Genomic DNA, 24,425 nt, shown 5'->3' with positions numbered 1-24,425 from the left:
TAAAACTCCAGACAAACATACTTTTATTACATTTCTGACATAGCATGTCACTTCATATGACAAATTCATTAGTGCTTATTACTAACAATAATCAATGTAGAAAAAACTTATTTACAACAAAGAATTTAACTTATCAACCTAACAACTATCTACAAGTCAGTGTCAATAAATGTATAATGACTGTTAAAAATGACCACATTTTATGACATGTTACTTTCTATTTTCTTATTCTTTCTTTTCCTTTACTGTACTCTTCATTGTTCTGGTTGTTGTGGTTAATTGCACCTGTATTAATGATACTGTATATATATATATATAATAAATAAACATAAAAATTATGTTACACAAAGTTATTATTAATTAACATAATTAATTATGTTGTTGAATAGGTTACAAAGATTTTTACAAATAGTATATTTTATTGAGGTAGATTATTGAACAGATTACTTTTTGTATTTCACATGCATATAATAGTGGTTAACTTGTCATCATAAATCAGTCGTTTAACAGCTGATTTTCAAAGTCGAGGTTCTGAGGTTGAAATCCTAATAAAAGTTTATTTGAATACTAGACAGTGAATACCAGTGTACTTTGATTATTGGGGTTCAATTATCCACACTTCTCAGGAATGGTCAGCCTGAGTCTGTACAAGACTATACCACATTTGCATGTCATACATAGCATCCAACATTGGCATTGTACCATGAAGGGGATTGCTTATTGTTCACTAGTTGAACAGATTGAGTATATACATTAGGAAAATAAATATAATATGTATACAATGGGTAATTGTTGACACATACTTTTTTAGCTGAATAGTACAGTAATCATCTGCCTATGCATACTTTAGAGGGGTGAAGGAACAAAATTTGAATACATAATTCTTGGCTTGATACTATTCACTAATGCTACTTAGACTTTATCTAGCAGCTGATGTAAGTATTTTTTGGAATCAAACTAGTCTTTGTGGTATTACTTAGACATATATTCTTTTAATGGCAACAGATATAAATAAAATAATTCAGACCACTTTTTAATACATTAAATGTTTAATAAATATGTTAAAAGGAAGGATTATCACAGATTTCTGAACAAAATAGTTTTTTTTGGAATTAGAAGGTATTTTATCTTCCTAATAAAAAAACGTGTGTACAACTAATGAAATTATTTTATATAATATTTTATTTAGTCATGAATGGCTTTTTCTCAGATATTCTAATCCAGTTAGCAGTAAATTATTTATTGTAGTACTTATTGTATTTTTGAAACTGTAGTGCTGCTAATTAAATGTTGAAGAAAAATCAGAATTGATTCATTAATGTTGTTACAAATCAGTCCTTTGCCTGGAAATATAGCTTTCAAAGTAGGTTGTGCTACCACTTTCTAGAACTGTAAGTAACAATAAAAAAATTGAAACAAAACTTATACAGGTTATAAACTTATACAGGTTTAAAACATTTAATTTTCAAAAGCCATAATTATTTTATAACTTTATGAGCTTTTTTACATTTCCCCTCTCAAATTTTATGGAGATCTCTCCTTATTTTAAGTAACTTCATATTTGATTAAAAGATTATTAATACTTATCTATTTCTAACAGTTAAAAATCGATTAACAAACAGTACTGTTTAGCCAACATGAGAGTAGAGTTGCGGTATGAGGCATGCGGAGGGAAGTAACAGTCCCCTTTGTAGCTGTTCCCTTCACCTATCTGTTTCTCTCACACACATGTACGTAATATCCACAATAAAAGCATTGTTTGTGATCAACAACTTTGGATAACTGCTTTATTACTTTAATATTTCATTACTTTTGATCAACACATGTTCTGAAAATACATAATAATATATATTCCTAAATTGTAAATATAAAAAATGTTGAATTATCTGAACAAAATAAAAAAATTACTTACACATAAATATAGATTAAAATGCATTTCGTATTCTTCTGCAATGTTACAGTAAACAAATTCATTAAATATCATGTACAGCTCATTTGGGATATTAATATGTATGTACAAACACTAAAATAATAAATTAAAACTCTAGTAACAAGTACCGGCTAGTAACTAATGTCATAATTGGTTTATATTATTCATACATACACATAGTTGTTTGGATGAATAACAATAAAAATAACACGATAATGATTAGGCCTACCAATACTAATAATAAATATATGCCTATGGTACAGAAATTGACTGTTCAGTTCATTTCCGATTGCGTACAGTTTACATTTAGCGCAGTGCAGTACAGTTTACATTTGCAATTTACGTACAATTTTAATTAGAAAACAAATTTTTTGGAGTTTGTTGTGATTTGTCGTGGGTATATAAATTTCTGTTTCATTTTGTAAGACCGTATTCATTTTTTTTTTGTTTTTTTATTATAGCCCATTTTAAAAATGTCTCTTCATAAAAAAGGCACTACTATACATAAGCTCAACAGAAATGTTATTTTCCAGAGAAATTAACATCTGCGATGCAGAAGCCAAAAACAACAAATTTTCTTTACCGCTAAAAAAGGCTTCCGAAAGATCTCTTATTATTCAGGTGTTTCAAAACAAACAATTTATAAAATACAAGCTGAATATAAAAAGAGTGAGCAGCTTTCTACACCAGGAAAACACAGAAAACATCCTGATTCTCTCAATGGGACCGTAAATGATTCTGATAGGTGCGTAATTAGAAATACTATTTCAGACTATTACCTGCAAGAACGAAGCGTTCCATTTTGTAAAAAAACTTTTAATTGTTAGAGAGAAAAAAACAATTTCTGTGAGGGAAAGAAAGTTTAAGAAAGGTATTGCATGAAATGGGATTTAAGTGGAAAACATGCAATAAAAAATGAAAAGTTCTTATTGAAAGGGAAGATATTGTAAATTGGAGGGCTGAATACCTTCGACAAATTAAAAAATTTTGGAGTGAAGGCCGAACAATATTTTATATGGATGAAAGTTGTTGGGTAGATTAAATTTCTTAAATTTACTGATTTAAAAAGTCATTACTTACATTTAAATTATTTTATTTCAACTAACGATGTCATTAAATTTTATTTATCAATGGTTTAAATTTTATCTAATTAAACGCATAAGATATATTTCATATGTTATAATAATTATGTAAATACAAATAATTTTTTTAAATTACGAAATTAGAATGAAGAAAGAAATTAAAATTAAATAAAAGAAAATAGTTTACATAGAGTAATTAATAAATAATAGCAGTCGGTTTTATATTATTGTTGGATAATGTTTTCAGTTGCGATACTAGCTCGCTGCTATTGTTTTCTTTAGAGCTCTATTCTCATTGTTGGCGAACAGTACCTGTTTAGATATAGGTCATCACGCGTACAGTAATAACTACTTTCCCAGTTCGTTGATGTAATTGGAATTAAAACCAGACCCAAGACTACTTTGAGTGATGTCTCATTCCACTGCAAGAAATTCTGAAATGCCTGCTTTAATTTCATTTTTTACAACCTATCTTTAACTTCAATAAATATTTCCCAGTTTTTAAATAACATTAAACCATTTAAGTGCAGTACCTTTAAGTTCAGCCGCTCTTAATTTTAAATATATCAAAATTTATACCATCACCAGAATAAAATATTAAAAAAAAGTTTTTCAAAAAGATAAAAAATTCTGAAAAATAATCTGTACAAGATCAAAAAATACTGCGTACTTCAAATAGGGTGAAAAATAATTTCAATTCATGTTATTTAATGGTAAGTCATTCTAGAGCAAAAATCTATAATAATCCATCATTTTGCTGTACACGTTGGACATTGTGATCTCTGCCAACTGGTGATGCAAATACACTTTGCATTTATTATATTATAAAATTTTTATTAACTAGAATACTAGTTCTTTATTTTGAAATTGTTGTTTGTTTTACTTTAAATTGCTATAATAATTTACCAGGTTTATTCAGCAGTTTAAGAAAGGGCTCTAAAATAAGTAATATTTTTTAAAACCAAACTATAGATTCTGAAGCAAGAATTTGGTGATTATAAAAGCCACTGATAAAATGTTTGTGCCTACTTTGTATTATAAACTCTTACATTCTTTAGAATTAAAATATCTGAAATTTTGTTATAATGTAGTCAATCAATTCCTTAAACTTATTTTACAGTAGACTATTCTGATTAAATTTTATCTTAATTTCTTTTCACATTTGAGCCTTTTCTTCCCTGAATTAAACCTTATATCTAGCATATGAAAAGTAAAATGTGATAAGCTATTTATCATAAATTCCTAGACATTATTATATTTTCCATTGCTATTATTATTAATGTTGTTAATATTATTTTACTGTATGAACGCTGAATGGAATTTATTGGTTGCTTATTAGTTCTTTTAAAGTTGTTATTAATTTTAATTTTACATACTGCCAATTTAATCCTGCATTTGCTTTCATACACATAATATTGATTTAATTTTAATTATTTTACATTTTATACATAAGTACATAGTTATTAATAAAATACATCAGTTCATTCTTCATTTTATTGGACAGCATCAATAATTCAACCATGTGTAGACAGAATACATAACGATCTCTAAAATACTTCTATTCTTCAATGTTATATCAGAAACTTTACTTATCATGAAGAGAGAATTTTATCTATCATATACACAATTTTAAATATGTAAGTTAAAACAGATTTAATACCTGGAAGTACCATATAGAATATAAAAAAGCTCTAATTTTCTGATCATATTTGAGCAATTAACAAAACATCCAACAATTTTTCTAAACTTCAGGAAACTTTTTACAGTTAATTACTCAATCTATTACCTTTGTATTACAATGTACTGTTATGTTCCAGAACAGACCTGCTAATTTCATAATAATATACCTTTTTCATTTTAGTTTTTTATTTTCAATGTTATAGGACTAAACCACACCCACACATGACCACATTACAAATTAATATTGTAATTACAGTTACAATTTAAAAAAGAATTGTAATGGTCTTACACCAAGTGAATATTAAGCAGTTACAGGGAGAAATATATTGTACTAATTCTACTGTAGGATATCTCAAAATTAACGCAAGTTTTAAATTGCACGCCATTCTTTCCTGTTGTGTTGACAACACTCTCTGAAGCACATGTAGTAATCACATTCCGGTTAGTAGTGAGTTAGTCATGATAGAGAAATATGCAATGCAGGAGCACATAACTATTGTGAAAACATATTACAAATACAGAGAGTGTTATGATGAAACTGTGCACAAATTACATGGTATTTTTGGGTGGAAAATATTTGGTCATTTGGATCACAGAAGATCCTCATGTCATTGAAGAAAAGCTGATTTATTCTCAACAAGTGTCTGTGTGGTGGAATTATTCCACCACCATACTTCTTCAAAAACAAGTTTGGAAGTGCAGTAAGTGTCAATTGTGTTACTGCGAGATAACAGCATTTTTGTGGCCTCAGTTGGAAGCCATGGACTTTGGCTTTGATATTGATGGGATGTTTTTTTCAGCAGGATGGTGTCATGCTTCATACAGCATGCAAAACCATTTAGTTGTTCCAGCAGAAATTTCACTGTCAGCTAATTTTGCACAACAGTGATCATAATGGACCCACCAATGTCATACAATCTTACACCATGTGACTTTTATCTCTGAGGATTTGTAAAATCCAAGGTTTACAGCAAACACATACCAACAATTTCTGAACTTAAAGAAGAAAACCGATGTGTTATCAAAACAATTCAATCACAAGTCTATGAAAATTTGATTACCAATTTTGTCAAAAGATTGCACCAGTGTCATATGAGACGTGGAGAACATTTGCTCGATATTATTTTCTGTATTTAATCGAAGTGCTTACTCTTTCAAAGTATGTCACAACTTTGGTAATTCATGCATAAATAAAAGTTCATTTGTAAATTTAAATCCTCTGTTAATTTTGGGACACCATACATATTTAAAAATTCCTGCCAGTAAACACCTAAATTTAAACCTGCACAATTGTGTTGACGCAATTCTGTTTTGAATTAAAACAATAATCAGACTCATCATTTATAAAATATTGTCAGGTAGGAGGAGTACCCACAAGGAAATACAGTAATTAATACTCAAACACTAATCAACCAACTAGTGAAAAATATATAAAATACACATTAAAATCTTTGTATTCAAACTTATTCTGGGTAGATTCACTATTTACTACCCTTCCTCTTCCTCAAAAACACCCAATAAATATACAATATAATTTTAACATTTTATCCACTACATTTTACTGATTATTAATAACAAAAGTAATAAATGAACTACTAAATACAGTATTATATGAACAAACCCACCGGGTTAGTCTAGTGGTGAATGTGTCTTTGCAAATCAGCAGATTTCAAAGTCGAGAGTTCCAGCATCAAGTCCTAGTAAAGGCTTTTATATGGATTTGAATACTAGGTCGTGGATATTGTTGTTCTTTGGTGGTTAGGTTTCAATCAACCACACATTTCAAAAATGGTCGACTTGAGACTGTCAAGATTACACTTCACTTACACTCATAAATATCATCTTCTGAAGTAATACCTGACAGTGATTCCCTGAAGCTAAACAGGAATAAGAAAGAAGTATCAAATGAACAGAACTACCAGCTGAGAGGTACATTATAATTCTTAAACATCTTCAGCCTTTTTTTAATTATAATTTACATATAATTGCAGAAACAAACTTCACTAACAAACACAGTTTTACTATAATACGTAATAATAATTTATATGTAAATTAAAAATCAAAACTGAAGATAATCTAATGATTGAAGGATGCTTCTCAATTGAAGAGTTCTGTTAATTTAATACTGTATTTCAAGTTTCAAATATTATTATTAACGTACACAAATATTTTATATCTGCTGCTTTATTTATCATTAAAAAGAAAAAAATAAGTATTTTTATAATAAATGACCAAAATAGTACCTATGATAATTACTGATCAGCTTGATAGCACTTTAATATCACCAGTCAGTGTATTAATATTCAAAAATAAACATCATATTTTAAATTCTGAGATATTGAATCAAATTCAAACTCAACTCCAGATTCTCCACTTCATCATATTTAAATATTGTTTTATTAATTGACAAAGGTAACTTATGTATTTAATGATATGATGATATTAATGATAACAATGTGCTAATAAGCTGGAGTAATAATAATAAGTAATGTCCTGTCTGTTTATATGAAAATATCTCTTTTTATTTTTATTATAAAGAACAAAACTTGAGCAAACATCACAATTATTTTTATAGTATGTCTACTAATGCATATTTCAGTTTATAATGTACCTGCAGCATCTCTTGAGAAGGAATTATGTGCAGAAAGTAATTATTATCTTTTTGATGAAGATGCATTGAGTGAATGAGTATGAAAAATGAGTTAATTGGAAAAAAATATTTTATTATAAACTTTGATTGCAAATATTCACTCATTCATGCTGCTCATCTAATTATTACAAAATGCATTCATAGCCATCTTAAAAGTCATAACATGAACATCAGGAAAAATTAAAATAATATTTTGCATTACTATTTTACATTTATACAATTCCTCTTTTTAATGATACTGTTTCAATTTTTTGTTTGAACAAATTAGGGTCATAAACAAAATGCATGTGTTAGTGGTGAAATCATACCACAGCTACCACTAGTGTCTTAATGGTAGGATGCTGCGCACAAAATTATTTGTTTGGTTTTTAACTTTTTCTTGAAGTATTTTTAGCATGAAACTCTGAAATAATAATCTCTTTTTATTACTGTATAATTTATGGATTAATATTGGAAATGATATGATGATTATTCTTTGTTTTTGTATTATTATTTAATGCATGTCTATTACTTTAGAGGATGATTTAGTATTTGTAAAAACAAGTGAAATTTATGTATTTAATTAACGTAGTTTGTTTTGTCATCATTTAATATTCTGTTTAATTTATTTATTAGTTTTACATGCTTATAAGTTTTTTCTATTCTGATAATATTTTAGGAGCTGCTGAAAAAAGTTCAAAACATGGAGCAGAAGACAAAGCTAATAGTATCATCACAGCAATGAAAGATCGAATGAAACAAAGAGAGATAGAAAAACCAGAAATTTTTGAACTTATAAGGTATGTTTAAGAATCTGTATACATGTACAGTACATGTTTTTTTTCAAGTCACAGAATAATACATATCCTTCAGTTTTATTTTTTTATTTTAAGATATTTTTTATTTCCTCTTAGTTGTTAATAACTTATTGCTACATAAGCATTTTCTCATAGATATTGATATGAAATTGTGACAAAAATTTCAAGTATAAAATGGGAATTAATTGTTACATTATTAATTTACATGTTACTAGGATCAAACACATGTAATTAATTTAATAACACTTAATGTTAAATTTCATCTATAAAGCTTTGATATATTATATTTCTTTATCACAATTTATCAATATTATATCTAAAAAATTACTTACAGACAGCATGGTAAAATGTGGAAGTATTAAAAAAAATTTCTTTACTTAATGTGTTCAATTGAATTCTGCATTCCAGTGAGTTTAGTTTTTCCTTTGACAAATAACTTCCATATGCTAAATACTCAAAGGTACACTAATCAAGGGGCTCAAGGAAACAGTTCCATTCTACAAAAAAATTAAAACATTAATCCCAATACTCCTTCAGTACTGAGTATAGCCAAGATTAAATTGGTATAATGAAGGCTCTTACATAAACATTTTTAATTCCAAGATAGTTTCTGCCAGCTCCTTGATACTTATTCCAGATATGTTGTGAAAGTATTTAGCTCCTTTTAAAGTTTTTTAACTTAACAATTTTTATTAATTAAAATTAGATTGAAGTAAAATGAATAAGTAAACATTTTATTTTTATTGTTATCACCATAAAAAGTAAAAGTGTAAAAACAAAACTATTACAAAATAAATAATGTAAAACTAAAAAAATAAGGTATATACCACAAAATATATGAACACTCTCTTTGATTTATTTATTCCTTTTTCTTTGTCTATTCAAAATGACCTCCAAGTAGCTGAAATAATGAAATAAATAATAAACAATGTTTCCTAAAATTGTAACTACTATAAAAACAAAATTAAATTTAAATTAAAATACTTTTTTGGAAATATGAAATAAATATGAAAAAGAAAGTAGAAAGTACAACAAAGTACAAAAAGAAAAGATTATAGACTTCATCAAATAATGGGGTAAAAACTAAATACCAAAAAACAATATTTGGATCTATTAAATCAAAACAAATATTTCTGGGTGCAGTTTTGTATATATGCAGCACATATAGCTGTTGAACAGCATGATAAATGTGACCACACTTTAAAAGACTCAGTTTCATATTACATCGACATTTTTCTTAAGGCAATTTTGGAATTAATTTAGAAGTTAATTAGCAACTATTAATATTAGCAGCACTGCTTAAGGTAATTGTGACCATCAAAATCGAAAAATATCGGGTTTTTTAATTTTGCACCATGTGATTATACATTTATTTTTGTAGCATTCCATGTAAATATTTTACTTATACAATAAAAAATACGGAAAATATAAATATTTTTGTGAAATGTTGTTTAGGCCTGAAATTCTTTTGTTTCAAGCTCAAAATTTTTCTGATATTTTTCTACATTTCTGTGAGAGACTTAGTAACATACTTTTATTTTTTATACAGTTGTTGGTTACAACACATGACAACTGTTGCTGTTTGTTTACTTACACATTACTATCCTGTAAGGTTATATTGTAAATTTCTCTTTTGTTTTTATGTGGCAAGTTTGTAATCAGTAAAATTGTTGTTGTGTATCGTGAAGTTTTATATAACAAATGTTTGTACAAAATGCCGAAATCTGAAAGGCTTACAAAGTTTAGAAGAAACCATTACATAAAAGAGTAATCCTGTAACTCTTTTATGTACCTACCTGTTAACACCGAATTAGCTGCCACCAGTTGTATATAAGCCTAGTAGTTCTTTGAAAAAGAAACTGAATTTAGATTGTTACAGAAGTTTTAAAGGATCAGGTGATGGATGTTGAATATTTGATATTAATTTATTGAGTAAGTTTAAAAAAATTTGTTATAAATATTGTTATGAAAATGACCGTGTAAACTTGATTTATTCTGATAAGAAAGGTGTTGGTTTGGCCAAAAGTATTTTATTATTTTGTGGTAAGTGTAATTGATTGAATTTATGAATTCAGATAAAACAAAGAGCATAAATATAATATAAACTTGCGTTTTGTGTATGCTATGAAAACTATTGGCAAGGGGTCGAATCCCTGTAAGGTATTTTGTTCCCTCATGGCCAACAAAACTTCATGCTTATACAAAATTGATTGAAAATGTTGTGTAGAAGAGAGTGTGATAGGAGCCACTGAGGAAGCTGTATCTGTAAACAATAATTCAAGATATCTAAGCATGGCTCGTGGCAGAAGAGAGGTCACACTTCACTCAGTGGATTTGTGAGTGTAACTTATTTTGATACTAGTAAAATGCTTGATGTTAGTGTATTGAGCAATTACTGTCAGGAATATGTAACTCAGAATGCACAGGAATATAACTGCACCAAAAATTATAAAGGACAAGCATAGCGTGGAGGTTGTTGTTGGAATGTTGAAGTTTCTAGAAGTAGTACAGAAAGAAATGTAATGTATGTTGAATATCTAGGAGACAGGGACAGTAAGGATTTCCAAAAAGTGGTAGAGGATAACCCTTATGAGAATGATGTAATCATAGAAAAACTTGAATGAGTTGGGCACATACAAAAGAATATGGGCTGTAGGCTGTGCAAATTAAAAAAAAAAGACATGAAAGGGCAGCGTCTGGCAGATGGTAAACTCATTAGCAGTAAGAACAGGCTTATGTTTTGCAAAATAGGTAGAATTCAGTCATACTATTGCCAATCAGGGAATGTGACACCATTGAGGAAATGAGAAAAAATATTTGGAGATCGTATTTTCATGAGACGTCAACTGACAGAGAACCACAACATTTCTTTTGTTCGAAGGATGCCAACTCCTGGTGCAAGTATAATAAAGAAGTTGCTTTAGGTGTAAGATATAAGCATAAAACACCGCTCAGCAGTGGCTATTGCTGAAAAATTAAGCCAATTTATAATGATCTGTCAAAATCAGAGTTGCTAAAGAAATGCTTACACTACTGCACACAAAATCTGAATGAGAGTTTTAATCATATAGTGTGGTCAAAAATTCCAAAAACTATTTTGTTGTGTTAGATACTTTTAAAATAGGAGTTTATGATTCAGTGTTGGTGTTTAATGATGGATTTTGTAGCCAAATAAAGATTTTACAAAAATTAAATTTTAAATATAGTGAAAAAAATGTAATTTTGGTGCTACGGAGAATAGTTGCGGTACAAAAGAAGAAAGCTGAAGTTTCAGTGATGGAGCCTATAATGACCAAAAGAATAGTAAGAACACAGGAAAAGAAAAAAGAAGACTCAAAAAAGGGAGAGTTGGATCCAGATTATGGCCCAGGACATTTTTAACCAAGTAAGTGCTTTTATTTTGAATACTAGATCGGATACCGGTGTTCTTTGGTGGTTGGGTTTCAATTAACCACACATCTCAGGTATGGTCGAACTGAGAATGTACAAGACTACACTTCATTCACACTCATACATATCATCCTCATTCATCCTCTGAAGTATTATCTAAACGGTAGTTACCGGAGGCTAAACAGGAAAAAGAAAGGAAGTGCTTTTATTTACTTTTAAACTGCATTTACCAGAATCGTGATTTTTTAACCTGTATTCCTTTTCTTCAAAAGCTATCATAGCTAAGTAGCCAAAATTTTTTACAGGACTTTACAGAGGGTATTTTACTTCTGGTACCAAATTCATGAATATATCTTCATTAAAAAAAAGTTAAAAATTATTTTTCACTTAAAAAGTTAAAATTTTCATACAACAAAATTTAAATCTGTAAATATTTCACCAACTTAGTCAATTTGGTAAGCGAATTTGTATAAAACTATATAGAGTCAGTGGTAAAAAGTTTGTCTAACCATCAGGAGAAAAAGGAACATAAATATTGCCAAATTGACATTATAGGAATAGGGTGGTCACGCTTACCTTAAAACTGACATTAATAGATAAAAATGATTTTAAAAAAAACAGAATTTTTTTTAGCCTCTTCTACAACAGTTAGAAAAGCCTGCACTCGGGTTTGTGCATATCACATGTGTGAAGTGTACAAGAAGTTAAAAAAAAAATCTTTTTAAATTCTTTGATCTTCGAATGAAAAATAATTTTCTAATATAAGACTTTGATACAGATTCTTTTTTCTTGAGAATAATGAGTATTTTTGTCTAAGTTTAACTTAAATTTAACTTGTAATATAATATAAAAAATACATTCAATTTTGAAAAAAAAATTATTGTTCTACAAAAATAGAATATTCTTTCTGTTTTATAGCAATGTTTTTTTGTTTTATAGCTATTTTGCACTGATTTCATATCTGAAAATTAAAACTGAGTGGAGGTCAGGGTTTTTTATTAACATGGGTTTAAAGAAAGCCTGGTTTTTAAGGAATTATATTGCCTACTGCAGTGGTTCCCAAACTTTTCCGATTAACGGCACCCTTTTTCAATTAAAATTTTTCCATGGTGCCCTACCCTAAGTAAAAGTATGAATACTTGTAAGTTAGAGATAAAAGTAAATAAAACTCATGAATCTTCATTTTTTTTACTTTAACATTAAATTGATAATTACACTGATAAACATAATTTTTTTTCCTAACATGCGATAAACGATTTTAATCTGTTTTTTGATGCTGAAAATGAATATGAACTCAGAATATTTCTATCACTCACCATTTCTGAAAAATTTTTAAATTTTAATTAAAGGATTTTTTTCATTTTTCAATGAATCGTGAGCTTTTTAAGCTCCTATACTGTATTTTGTTAGCTCATTTTTTATTGTTTAACTTTGTTAACATAATCTATAAGCAATAAACAAACAATTATAGACAAAGAATTATATCATATTATAGTCACATATTATGACATATCTAATTCTGAAGTGTGAGTCTTCATGGACAAGATTAATCATGTCTGTGCAGGACAAAACATGTAGCTGAAAGCACAGCTGTGTTGTTTGTATTAAACACTGGATTTAGGAATGAATTAATTTTGTTTAGTCTTATTGCTGTCTTTACTTTGTTAACAGTGCAGTGTCATAATGCCTTGAAATTGTGTAAATGATGGGGATGCCTTTTGTTATGTATATGGTGAGTTTACCGTAAAATCAAATGAAGAAAACATTACAACTTTAATTAAAAAAGCATATCATTTGTACTTTCACTATAAAATTGGTGATCATGATAAGACGTGGACTCATAACATAGTATGCACTAATTGTTCTGTATATTTAAGAGGATAGCTGAAAGGTACACGGAAGGCTTTGCCATTTGGTATACCTATGGTTTGGCGTGAACCAAAGGATCATGTAACTGATTGTTACTTTTGTTTAACAAGTGTGTCTGAAATTTCTGAAAAAAATAATGTACTGTTTAATATCCTTCATTGCAATCTGCAATCAGGCCTGTACCTCACAGTGAAATTATTCCAGTTCCTGAACCACCTGTGAATGTATGTTTCGAAAACAGTGATGAAGAATCAGGCAGCACTGAAGAAGATAACAATGGTTTTGATTTTGAATTATCTTCCAATAAACCACATCATACACCATAAGGTGAGTTAAATGACTAGATTAGGGATTTAAATTTATCAAAAACTCAAGCTTAACTGTTAGAATCAAGACTGCAAGGTTGGAATTTACTTAAAAAATATATAAAAATTTCAGGCTTTCAAAGCCGACAAAAAGAACTTTCTCAGTACTTTATTGATAAAAATAATTTGGTTTATTGCATATTGATGAGCTTATGTTGCACTTAGGACAAGTTCATAAACCTGAGGACTGGTGCCTTTTCATAGATTCATTCAAGTATAGTTTAAAAGTGGTTCTACTACACAACGGTAACAAATATCCTTCGATACCAATCACTTATGGTATTAATTTGAAAGAGACATACAATTTGATGAAAGATTTTTTGAAAAAAAAAATTATAAAATCATAGCCGGAACATATGTGGTGTTTTGAAAGTTATAGCTATTTTGATAGGCATGCAGTTAGGCTATACTAAGTACATGTGTTTTCTTTGCAAATGGGACAGCCAAGCTAAGGATAAATATTATGTTACCAAAGAGTGGAAGAAACGAGACAACTTATCTTGAAATGGGAAAATTATTATTCATAAGCCCTTAGTTGAACCCAAAAAAAATTTTTATCCCATCTCCATATCAAGCTAGGACTAATGAAAAATTTTGTAAAAGCAGTAAAGAAGGATAATCCTGGATTTTTGTACATCAGGCAGAAATTTCTGAATGTAAGTGAAGGAAAAATTAAAAAAGAAATATTTGTTGGTCCTCAAATAAGAGAGAGGGTCAAAGATGATGAATATAACTCGATGTTAAATAATATAGAAAGTGCAGCTTGGGCCTCATTTAAAGAGGTTTGCAAAAATTTTCTCAGCAAACAAAAATCCGACAATTACCATGATATTGTTAATCAACTTCTTACTTCATACAGAGCTATGGGATGTAATATGTCTTTTACGTTTCCTCCACTCACATCTGGATATTTTCCCAGACAACCTCAAAAATGTAAGTGACAAACACGGTGAACATTTCCACCAAGACATTTCATTGATGGAAAGCCGCTATAAAGGGAAATAGAATACTAACATGCTAGCTGATTACTGTTGGACAATTATTCGGAATGTGCCTGAGGCTAAAATAAAAGAAAATCATCAGTGAAATCATTCTAGCACAGGTATGGCCATGCAAAATGATAAATTTTACAGATTTTAACCATACTTTCCCTTAATTTTTTTTGAAGTGTAATTTATTTAAAACTAAGGGTGCTAGAAAAATTTTTTTTTACAGATCTGTAATGGGTGCAATAAAACAATTCAAGAAATGGTATCACACTTAAGAATAAAAAAAAATGTTGCCTATCAGTGTTATAAATGTGTTGGTTCAATTAATTGTGAAGCTTTTACAATATTTCACGATGCCCCTGTTTAGAGGCTCTGGCTCTCCGGGGCGCTGCCACACACAGTTTGGGAATCAGTGGCCTATATGATATTATCATACCTATTATCTGCTTTTCTTTAGATTTTTCTACATTCATTCTCTGGAATGTTCCTTTCCAGTCTCTAGCAGTAATTGTCAACCATATTCAGGTTCCATTTTCCCTGTTAGTTATTTCCATCATTGACATATCCTGATGAAAGCATTCATTACGCTCATCACTACATCACCCAGATAGAGATAAAAAGCCCAAATATTAATACAACATATGTATTTTTAGAGGCATATTATATCCCAGTTTTTATAGTGTTAGAACCTCACTCATCAATTCTACATACTTCTCAAACTTCTTTTCATCTAGGAATGATTTAACAGTATTTTTATATGATACCCATGCTGCTTTCTCAGATTAATTCAAACTTCTCTGAAAGTAGGAATCCTACGTTGACTTATGTATCTGTGGTCCAACAAATATTTCTTCTTTGACTTTTGCCTCACTGATCATGGGAAACTTGCTGTTAAGGTACAAGAAACTTTTGCCATTAAGATCTATTGCTTTGAAAAATGTTTTCATTAAATCAAGTTTTATACCTAATTGTAAAAGATATACATTCTTTGAATTCACAAGAGTTTGACAAATAACATTTTTCTGCTCAGCTGTGATACTACTTTCTTTGGCCATATTTTTGTTGTGGTTTTTCCTGTCTCTACTGTCATATTTGCCATAAGTAACAACAATACTTAGTATAACTGAGCTTCAGTCCTAATAAAATAACTATCACCTTTAGGTCTCCTTACAAGTTCAAGAATACTTTTCCTATTGTATTATCTTCAGCAAAAATTTCATATTGTAATGTCCCCTTCATTTTGGCTGTGTAAGCAGAGGGATTGATGATTTATCATTTTCATTGTGAAGAAGGAAGGCTTTCAAACACATTTTACAGGAATTTATAAACAATCTCTATTTCATTAGAATTGTAATGCTGTCCTAGTTAAGAAGATTGTGCGAAATATGTCCCCCAAACAAGTACATTATTATCTCTTTTAAGAAAATTAAGAAGCCTCAAATTACAAAGAATTAAGTTTAAGAGAATCTTTTTTAAAAGCTCAAGAATTTTTTCAAATGTCTCTTCATCAGTTAAGTTATTGGTTTCAGTGTTGTCAATAAGAGACTGATAAATTTTGCACATATATGCGTAGCATGAGAATGAAAAGAGATATTGGAATGAAATAAAAAATTAATAAAAGTACAATACCTTAGCTAAAAAATGTTTTAGTTATTTTTCAGTATAATCCCTTTATACACTGATACACTTTTCCCAACATGTGACAAGTTTTTGCATTCCATCACTGAAAAATTCTGGCAGTCTTTCTCGTTTTCAAGTGGTTACAGCTTCCTTCACCTCATCGTCAGTGGTGTAATAATTATCTTTGAGATCCCTCTTGAGATGACGGAAGAAGTGGAAGTCGCATGGAGCCAAATCCAGTGAGTGTAATAGATGCAGAATAGGCTCTAACTTCAGCTTGCAGAGAGCCATCAGAGAGTTTGCATAGTACCCATCATGCACAGCTTTTACGGTAACCCAATTGCTTGATAATATGGCCTACTCGTTCTTTAGATATGCCTAACTGAATAGTGATGCATTGCTGGGTGATTTGCTGGTCACTTTGAAGCAAATCATCCATATCCTTTCGATATTTCTCGTTAATCACAGAAACTGGTCGTCCGTTGCGAGGTGCGTCCTCAATTGTTGCTTTACCAGCTTCACATTCGTGAAATTTCAACGCCCACCTATTCACAGTACTCCTGTCAATAGTTTCACTACTGTAAACCGCTTTTAAAGGATGAAAAATATTCGTAGGATTCATATTTTCTGCTGTTAAAAATTTGATCACTGTGCGCTGTTTTAACCATGTTGACATATTGGTCATACTCAACTCCATTTTAACTGATAACAAACTGGTAAACAGATTACATTATCGCAGGTTCATAGAGGGGGATTTTAGCTATCATGTGCTGCCACACCCAACTCAATAATACCTTTTTTCTCCATGCAGCACACTAGTTTGCAAAATTGATCAGCCAAGCCTCGTAATAGTTTTAAAATGTTTAGAAACCAACCAATGAGTACTTTTAATTATAATACCACTTCAAAACACAATATTAACACTGCTGATGAATATGCCATGTAACAGTTCCAAAAAGATTTTCAGATACCAGAATTTCATGTATTTTGATAGCAATTGATTTAATTCTCTTAAAATGTTATCATACTCTGTCATACTGATCAGCAAATATTATTAGTCTCTTGTACATAAACCGGCATGATAAATAAATATATTTTTAAGAAGAGATTTTTTCATAAATTAAAGAATAAGTACCTTTGTTTTAGGAGTAAAAATAAAGTATTTACTTGAAAATCACCAGGTTTACTTCTTTACTTTTTGATTAGCAAATTGTTTTACAATGTAATCATTAACGACATTACAAAAGAAGTTAACATGAATTAAAAATAAGACTGGGCTGGGAATTGGACAACAAATGAATTTGATTAGATGTTAAGGATATTACATCACATTACAGTAAGAGAAACATTTGTTTGCAATCTTTTCCAAAATAACCAGCCATTTCCTACTGCAAAAATAGGTGTTGAACAAAATTAGGACAAATCCTTTAACTTTCAGATACCTTTGAAAATATTGATAAAAGTGATAGAGATTTATAATATTTTGACAGCTTTTTTGACCTGTTGGTATTTAACCAATTATGCCAAAAACTAAAATTACACACAAAAATTAAAAAGCACGTAATAATTTAGGAAAATTTGTTTTAGTATATATTAAATCACAGAATCTGTTCCATTATACAAGGATTCTGATAATACAAATTAAGCATTAAATTCAATTTCTAGAATTTCATTTTGAAGATGTTAATTTAATTTAGGAGATTAACTTTTTTAATAACTTTTATTTTTCAATTATTTTTAAACAATCTCTTAAAACTCAGATCACATGCAGCATTTCAGAAATAAAGTGTGATAATTACTTTTCAGCATTATTGTATTTTCTCACAAACCTCATGGAATTAGTAACATGATTTTCCATTTTATACTCAATATCATTCACTATGTTGGGGATATTTTCTAGAACTAATTAGCAATAGCTATTTTGTTCTATTTCTTATATTGTACAGAGTTTTTTCTGTTGAAATTCAATAGCTTTCTATCTTTATGCATTTGTTCTGAGTAGGGAATATTTATTTTTCATCATAACATACCATGTTCACAGTCTACTCATATTCAAAGTACATAGTCGTACATTACCCATTCAAACGTATGTTTTGTACATTTTCATTTTGTGCTTTTGAAGTACTGGATATATATTTAGTGTTCCAAATCATTTAGTTAATGCTAAAGTATGTAATTTATTCTCTAATGTTTATAAAAATGTATAACCACCTTCACGTAGGTGGTTTGCCCCAACATTTGAGAAATTCAAAACTGTTCTGAACCCACTTATTTCAGATTTGTGAGGTTCTACTAGTTTTCCTAAAGTTTGTAATATGCAAAACATTTTTTATAAAGCTAATAAAGTTATTATGTAATAAATCTTTTATTAAGGTTATATATTTTGATGCGTGTTTGAAAGTTTTTATTTCTGTTAATATAATTTTGCAACCTTTTTTTAGCTATTTAAATGTCCAGACTAATCATTCAAAAGCCAGACTTTTGAGGACAGACTTCTTGATAAAACTTCTATTAAATGAGATTCCACACCCTAAATTAATGCTATGCTTTACTCCTTACAATACTTACATATTGTACAATTCATACAAATCACTACATAAGTATACACTTTTTTTGATATTTGAAATTAATTTAGAGAAAATGTATGAGTGACTATGGCTAAAAGTCCTTTTGAGTTTATTTTTCCAGAATATTTTGGAAAACATGAAACACTATAAACTATGAACTTCTGTTAGTATGTTTTTTTGTTTAATCCAACTAGTACAGAAATCTGAACTTTGCTATGATTTTTTGCCCCTAATTTGTTATATTTTCACAATATACTTTAATAAGAAGTAATATAAACATAGCTATGTTAATTTCGTAGTACACCAAATTAAGCTTCTGTTCATATACAAACACAGTTGGACTAAGTGTTCAAAAGTTACTCACACCTACCTACCTCTATATCTTGTTTTTTGTAAGCCTTTGTGTTTAATAATTAATTTGCATAAGCAGTAAACTGCAATTAGGAAAAATTTCTTGATTTCTCTGGTTCTAACTTCTTATTTTAAAACAAGTGCTTTTTACATCAGATGATATATTCATTATTAAAATTATTTATTGTTTACCAGAGGTTCTGGAAAAAAGCTTAAAATCACTCAACTCAGTTTCTATTGTATTTTTTCAGTGCATTTCTTATTTTACATGTGATTTAACAGTTTAAGTTAATATTAATTTATTGTTTAGTTTTTTTTTGTGATACATCTATTTGTGAGTGAATTTTGTTTATAAGTTTGATAGTTTAGCCTATAGATTTGACTAATACAGGTCAATTTTTGGCGTTGAGGAGAAGAGCCACATTGGACATATGATGGCAGTCAATCAATCTGTCCTAGATGGTACTAGCAAATGGTCGGCTAAAATCGCAATTACAGGTCGGTCAAATACAATGGCACTGCAATAAAATAACATTCATTATGTTGTTTACATGTTATTGTTTGTATCTATAATTAATTATAATGTGTGTTTCACTATTAATATTTGATTCTGTGTGAGTGTGTTCTTTTTTATCCTTTTTTATATCTGTTTATGTGCATTACTAAAGCATTTTACAATAAAAATTGCTCAGTAAAATAAAACTACAAAACAGTCCATTTTTAAAATCCTATATTTATAAATATATTTTTTATTATAAGCAGTATTCAGTATTGACACATTGTATTTTGAAACTGAAGGAGCAGCAAAAGTGATACTAGACTTAGTTATCAATTGTCTAAACACATTTTTAAAAAAACAAACAATAATAAAACAACTGTTCATATTATTAATTATAACTTCTTCAAACCAACTTTTTACATTCAGCTTTAACCCTCATTAACATTATTTTCACGTTCTGAATATCATTTTTGCTTTTAAGTTAAGTATAATACTAATATGAAAATTCTTAAATAATATTAAAATATAACATCATAAAATTTTTATATATGATATTCCATTTCTGATATAATACTGTTACTCTGTTCTCCCACAAAATAATTTTAACAATAAATCTGTTATACCCTACGTACTAATAAACAATTACATTAAAGAAACAGTTCTTATATCCAGCTAGCCATTAACAATATGTTATAATTTCTGAAAGACTATTTAGTCATGAAGATTTTTATAACATATTTTCATTAATATATTCATCCATAATTTATTATATTACCTTGTGAAATATTTATACGTGGTTTGACATCACATCATATTGATCTTTCATATATAAAATATTGTTTATTTTCATCTCAGAACCTGCATAATTATCTTAAATTAGTAATCAGTCATTTTGTGTTATTAACTGACTTCTGTAAAAGTAGTATATTCTCATTTCAACTCAAGACTGTTTATTTTTATATTTTTGTAACCTGAGTATTTGTTCATCACCAAATAATGTGATTTTGATGATTCTTTTTTTATTCTGGAAACAGTTCCTCTGGTGGTCCCATTGCAAGCTCATGCTAGATAACTTACATGAAAGATTATTTAAATGAAAAATAACCTAAATTTGATGGTTTACTTTATTGACATTTGTTATAATCATTTTGATTAAAATATGTTATATGCTGGTGACATTCTGATATTCAAAATGTTTTTATGTAAAAATTAACAAAAATTAATTGAAAAGTTAGAATAAAATAAAATAGATATTCTCACAATCCAAAGCCTTGCACTTGATAGCAGCCTGTTTACACCATTTCTTTTTATTTCTTTTTTTATTGTAACCAAGACTCAGATTTCTCATACTTAAATTTGTTGTGAACAGTTTTTCATATGGGTAGAATATTTTGTAGGTCAACGATTTAAATAAAAATTATATATGTTAGATAAAACAACTTAGAAAATAATTAAATTGACTTAAAAAGTATACTAATGACCAAAAATATAATACTTATTTCAATTTTTCACATTTTTATTTTATGAAGTTAATACCAGATTAAGTTTAGTAATCTGGTGTTAGTTTTTGTTTTAATCTGTCACCAAATTCAACAAATTAACAGGAAAAAACAAAAAAACAACAACCTAAAATTAAATTTTTATTTAATTTTGAGGCTACTTTCATAAATTGAATTTTTTGTTAATATATGAAATTATATGTGAATATCTAAATTAAATTACGTACGTAATTCCATAAATTCTTTAAATTATGCTATATTTAAATAAAGGTATAACCTTTCTTCTTTCATTAAAAATACAATGTTAATGTAGCTGTATACTGCTAATATTAAATTAATTAATATCTTCTGTGTTAATTAAATATCTGTATACTTTTGTCTGTACTTTTTATGTTCCATTCCACAGATTCATTCATATCACTCAGGAACAGGAAACTATTGTTATAATTTTAATATTCACAAACTTCTACTACATGCTAAATTAATAAAAAGGACAACTCCTTTATAAATAAATAATATTTACTTGCAGCTTTAATTTGGCACATATTTTCAGAGTTTGTTACTTTTTTTATTATTTATTTCCTTTTTCATTCCTTAACCTTTTATTTTACATGTAATCAAACCATTTTGTGTATTTGTACCATTGATTTTCTTGATTGTACCTAGAAAGTTTTATTTGTAACCAATCAAATTTTAATTTACATTTAGAAGCAATTACTGAAAGCAGTTTATTTAATACTGTAAATGTTGTGTTTATGAAATAAATCAATCAATGTAATACTTTTTAGAAAATTTGTATGTTGAAAGATATTTGTAATTATATTTTATGTTATGATATAATTTACATTATTGAGTATGGAAATATATTCATGTTCAATATGAATGTTACTTGTACAGATGAATATATAATATATGTGTTTTGCAGAACATACTATATTTTTATAAAAGAAAACATTTGTTAGTTTAGACCATTTGAAAGAGTGAAGAAATATAGCTTAAATTTCTTGGCTTATTTTTCAGTTATGATAACTGTTAAAACTATTTTTAATCTAATAAAATGTTTAGGTTCATCATTACAGAGAACTTTTTTTTTAATTTTAATAAATCAATCTGATATAAAAGAGCAGAAAATAATTTTGATATTATTTGCATTGTTGTTATCTATTTTCACAGCTCAACCAAAAACATTTTACTCTGCTATTCCTTTACCATTCAGCATCAGTGTGAAAGTAAACTTGAATAATTTTTTTTTTATAATGGATTTAAAATTAATAAATATTTACTGCACTCAACATATAGATGAAAATAATATTTTATATATATAATACCCTATTTAAAAATTTTAAAGATATATTCCTTGGTTTTAATTATTCTTATTGCTTTCATGTATTTGCCTTCTAAATGTTATTTTCTTTTTCAATGTTTTCTAGCTATTACTTTTAATGTTTCTCACAATTTATTACCAGTTTATGTTTAATCTTTTTTGTTTTGTTTGGCCTTTGGTATTTTTATTGTTGTTAATTGTTGTTTGTTGTTTGGTGTTCTTTGTTATTTTGTATGTTTTCCAACAGAACAACGTTTACAATGGATCCAGACACGCACATAGACTCACTTGAACAGGCTGAGGCTATCGTATTAGAGGGGACCTCGAAATGGTCTTGCAAGATTGCTATAACAGGTTAGGTTAGGAGGCCATGCCCTGAAATTGAATAAATGCCTGCAAGTATTAAATAATAATCCAAGAGAAACAGTGAAACATGCCTGATAATCAAGTAAACGATATTTTGTCTTGTTGTAAAAGCCTTTCTTGTTTATATCAGATGTATTGTAAAATAAAAGTGACTTAACCTTTTTTAATAGTCCTTATTATTGAATATACATATATCATTGAATATTTTATTATTATATACATATAATTATTTCTTTCTTTTTATTTTGAAAATTCCATCAAATATAACAATTCTGGATTTAAGTTTGTGTTTGTTAAAATTGATTGTATCTAACTCATTAAATATAACACAAAAATTTTTCTTAATTTTAAATTTATTAAACTCTGTTTGAAAGGTCAGGGGTTTTATACAAAGAATGGGATATGTTAAATGATTACAGAAAAAATAATCAAAACAGCATTCAAGAACCATCTACAAAAAGTAAAATTCTACAAGTAGGTACATATTTTTCTATATAGATAATTAATCAGTAGGTAAAAAAAGTAAGTGAAAAAGGTAATAATACAAATTTTCTGTGAAAATTTTAAGTTCCATGTTAACTCCTCCCATCTGGAATAGCCAGGTAGAGACTTTTGATAGTATTAACTGCCTTGTAATTTACCTTTTACTTTAAGTGAACAGTGGACAGACAGTTTCTGCTGTATTTTTTCACAAAAACATAATTTTAAAAGTGATAGTTTTTTTACATTTGTTTGTATTTTGTTTTTTTTTTTTTTAACTTACAGTTCTTTTACCAATTCTGATAATTCTGATGATAATAGTTAATTCATTTTCAAGATGAGCATATAATTACAAACTTTTCCTTTTTGTATCCGTTATAATCTCAACTTCTTTTAGCTATTTTAGTTCAGATTTAATTCAACAGATTTATTCAATTTTTTTTTTAATGAATAATAAAATTTACATCAGCTAGATGTGAGGATTTTAGATTCAGCCTTGGTTTCATGTTAATCAAATGTTGATTAGCAACCTTGTTTTAGGCATCAACTGTCTGATTGGTTCTCTGTTTAAGATTAGTAAAGCTTGCCTGTTTTCTGAATTATATAAAATTACCCTTTTCAGTCTTCTTAGACAGGGCCACATAGAAGATAAATTCATTATCTGATTTGCAGTTTTCTGTAATTCTGAGTGAGATATGCTTATTCATTTAAGCATTCTACTAAACTTACTATACATATTTTCAAATTATGAGATTTAAACACGTTTCATTTTCAGAGGCTTTTGGAATACTTGACAAAAGAGGAGAAAATTTAATTTCAAATATCCTCATTTTATGGTCAAATTGTTAATTCTTCAGGAAGGGTTGACTGTATATTAAAAGTCCAAAAAGACATGCTATATTAAAAAGAAAATCAATATTTTTTATTGATGTTTTATCTTATCATTAATTCTTTGAGATAAAATGGT

The 24,425-nt window shown here is 28.2% G+C and overlaps 1 protein-coding gene across 3 annotated transcripts in view; it reads left to right on the top strand.

The window, feature by feature from the left end:
• The window catches only part of unc-13, a 915,368-nt gene that overhangs the window by 738,191 nt on the left and 152,752 nt on the right, over positions 1–24,425 (top strand). For all 3 annotated transcript variants that reach the window (XM_075371044.1, XM_075371036.1, XM_075371027.1), the window contains exons 6-7: positions 8,001–8,121; positions 19,682–19,788. In XM_075371044.1, coding sequence (XP_075227159.1) covers positions 8,001–8,121; positions 19,682–19,788 — 228 coding nt within the window. The remainder of the gene's footprint in view (positions 1–8,000; positions 8,122–19,681; positions 19,789–24,425) is intronic.

Source organism: Lycorma delicatula, chromosome 1 (assembly GCF_047948215.1).
Source record: "Lycorma delicatula isolate Av1 chromosome 1, ASM4794821v1, whole genome shotgun sequence".
Classification (NCBI taxonomy): Eukaryota; Metazoa; Arthropoda; class Insecta; order Hemiptera; family Fulgoridae; genus Lycorma; species Lycorma delicatula.
Note: the sequence above shows the minus strand (reverse complement) of the source record. Positions and strands in the feature narration are given on the sequence as shown.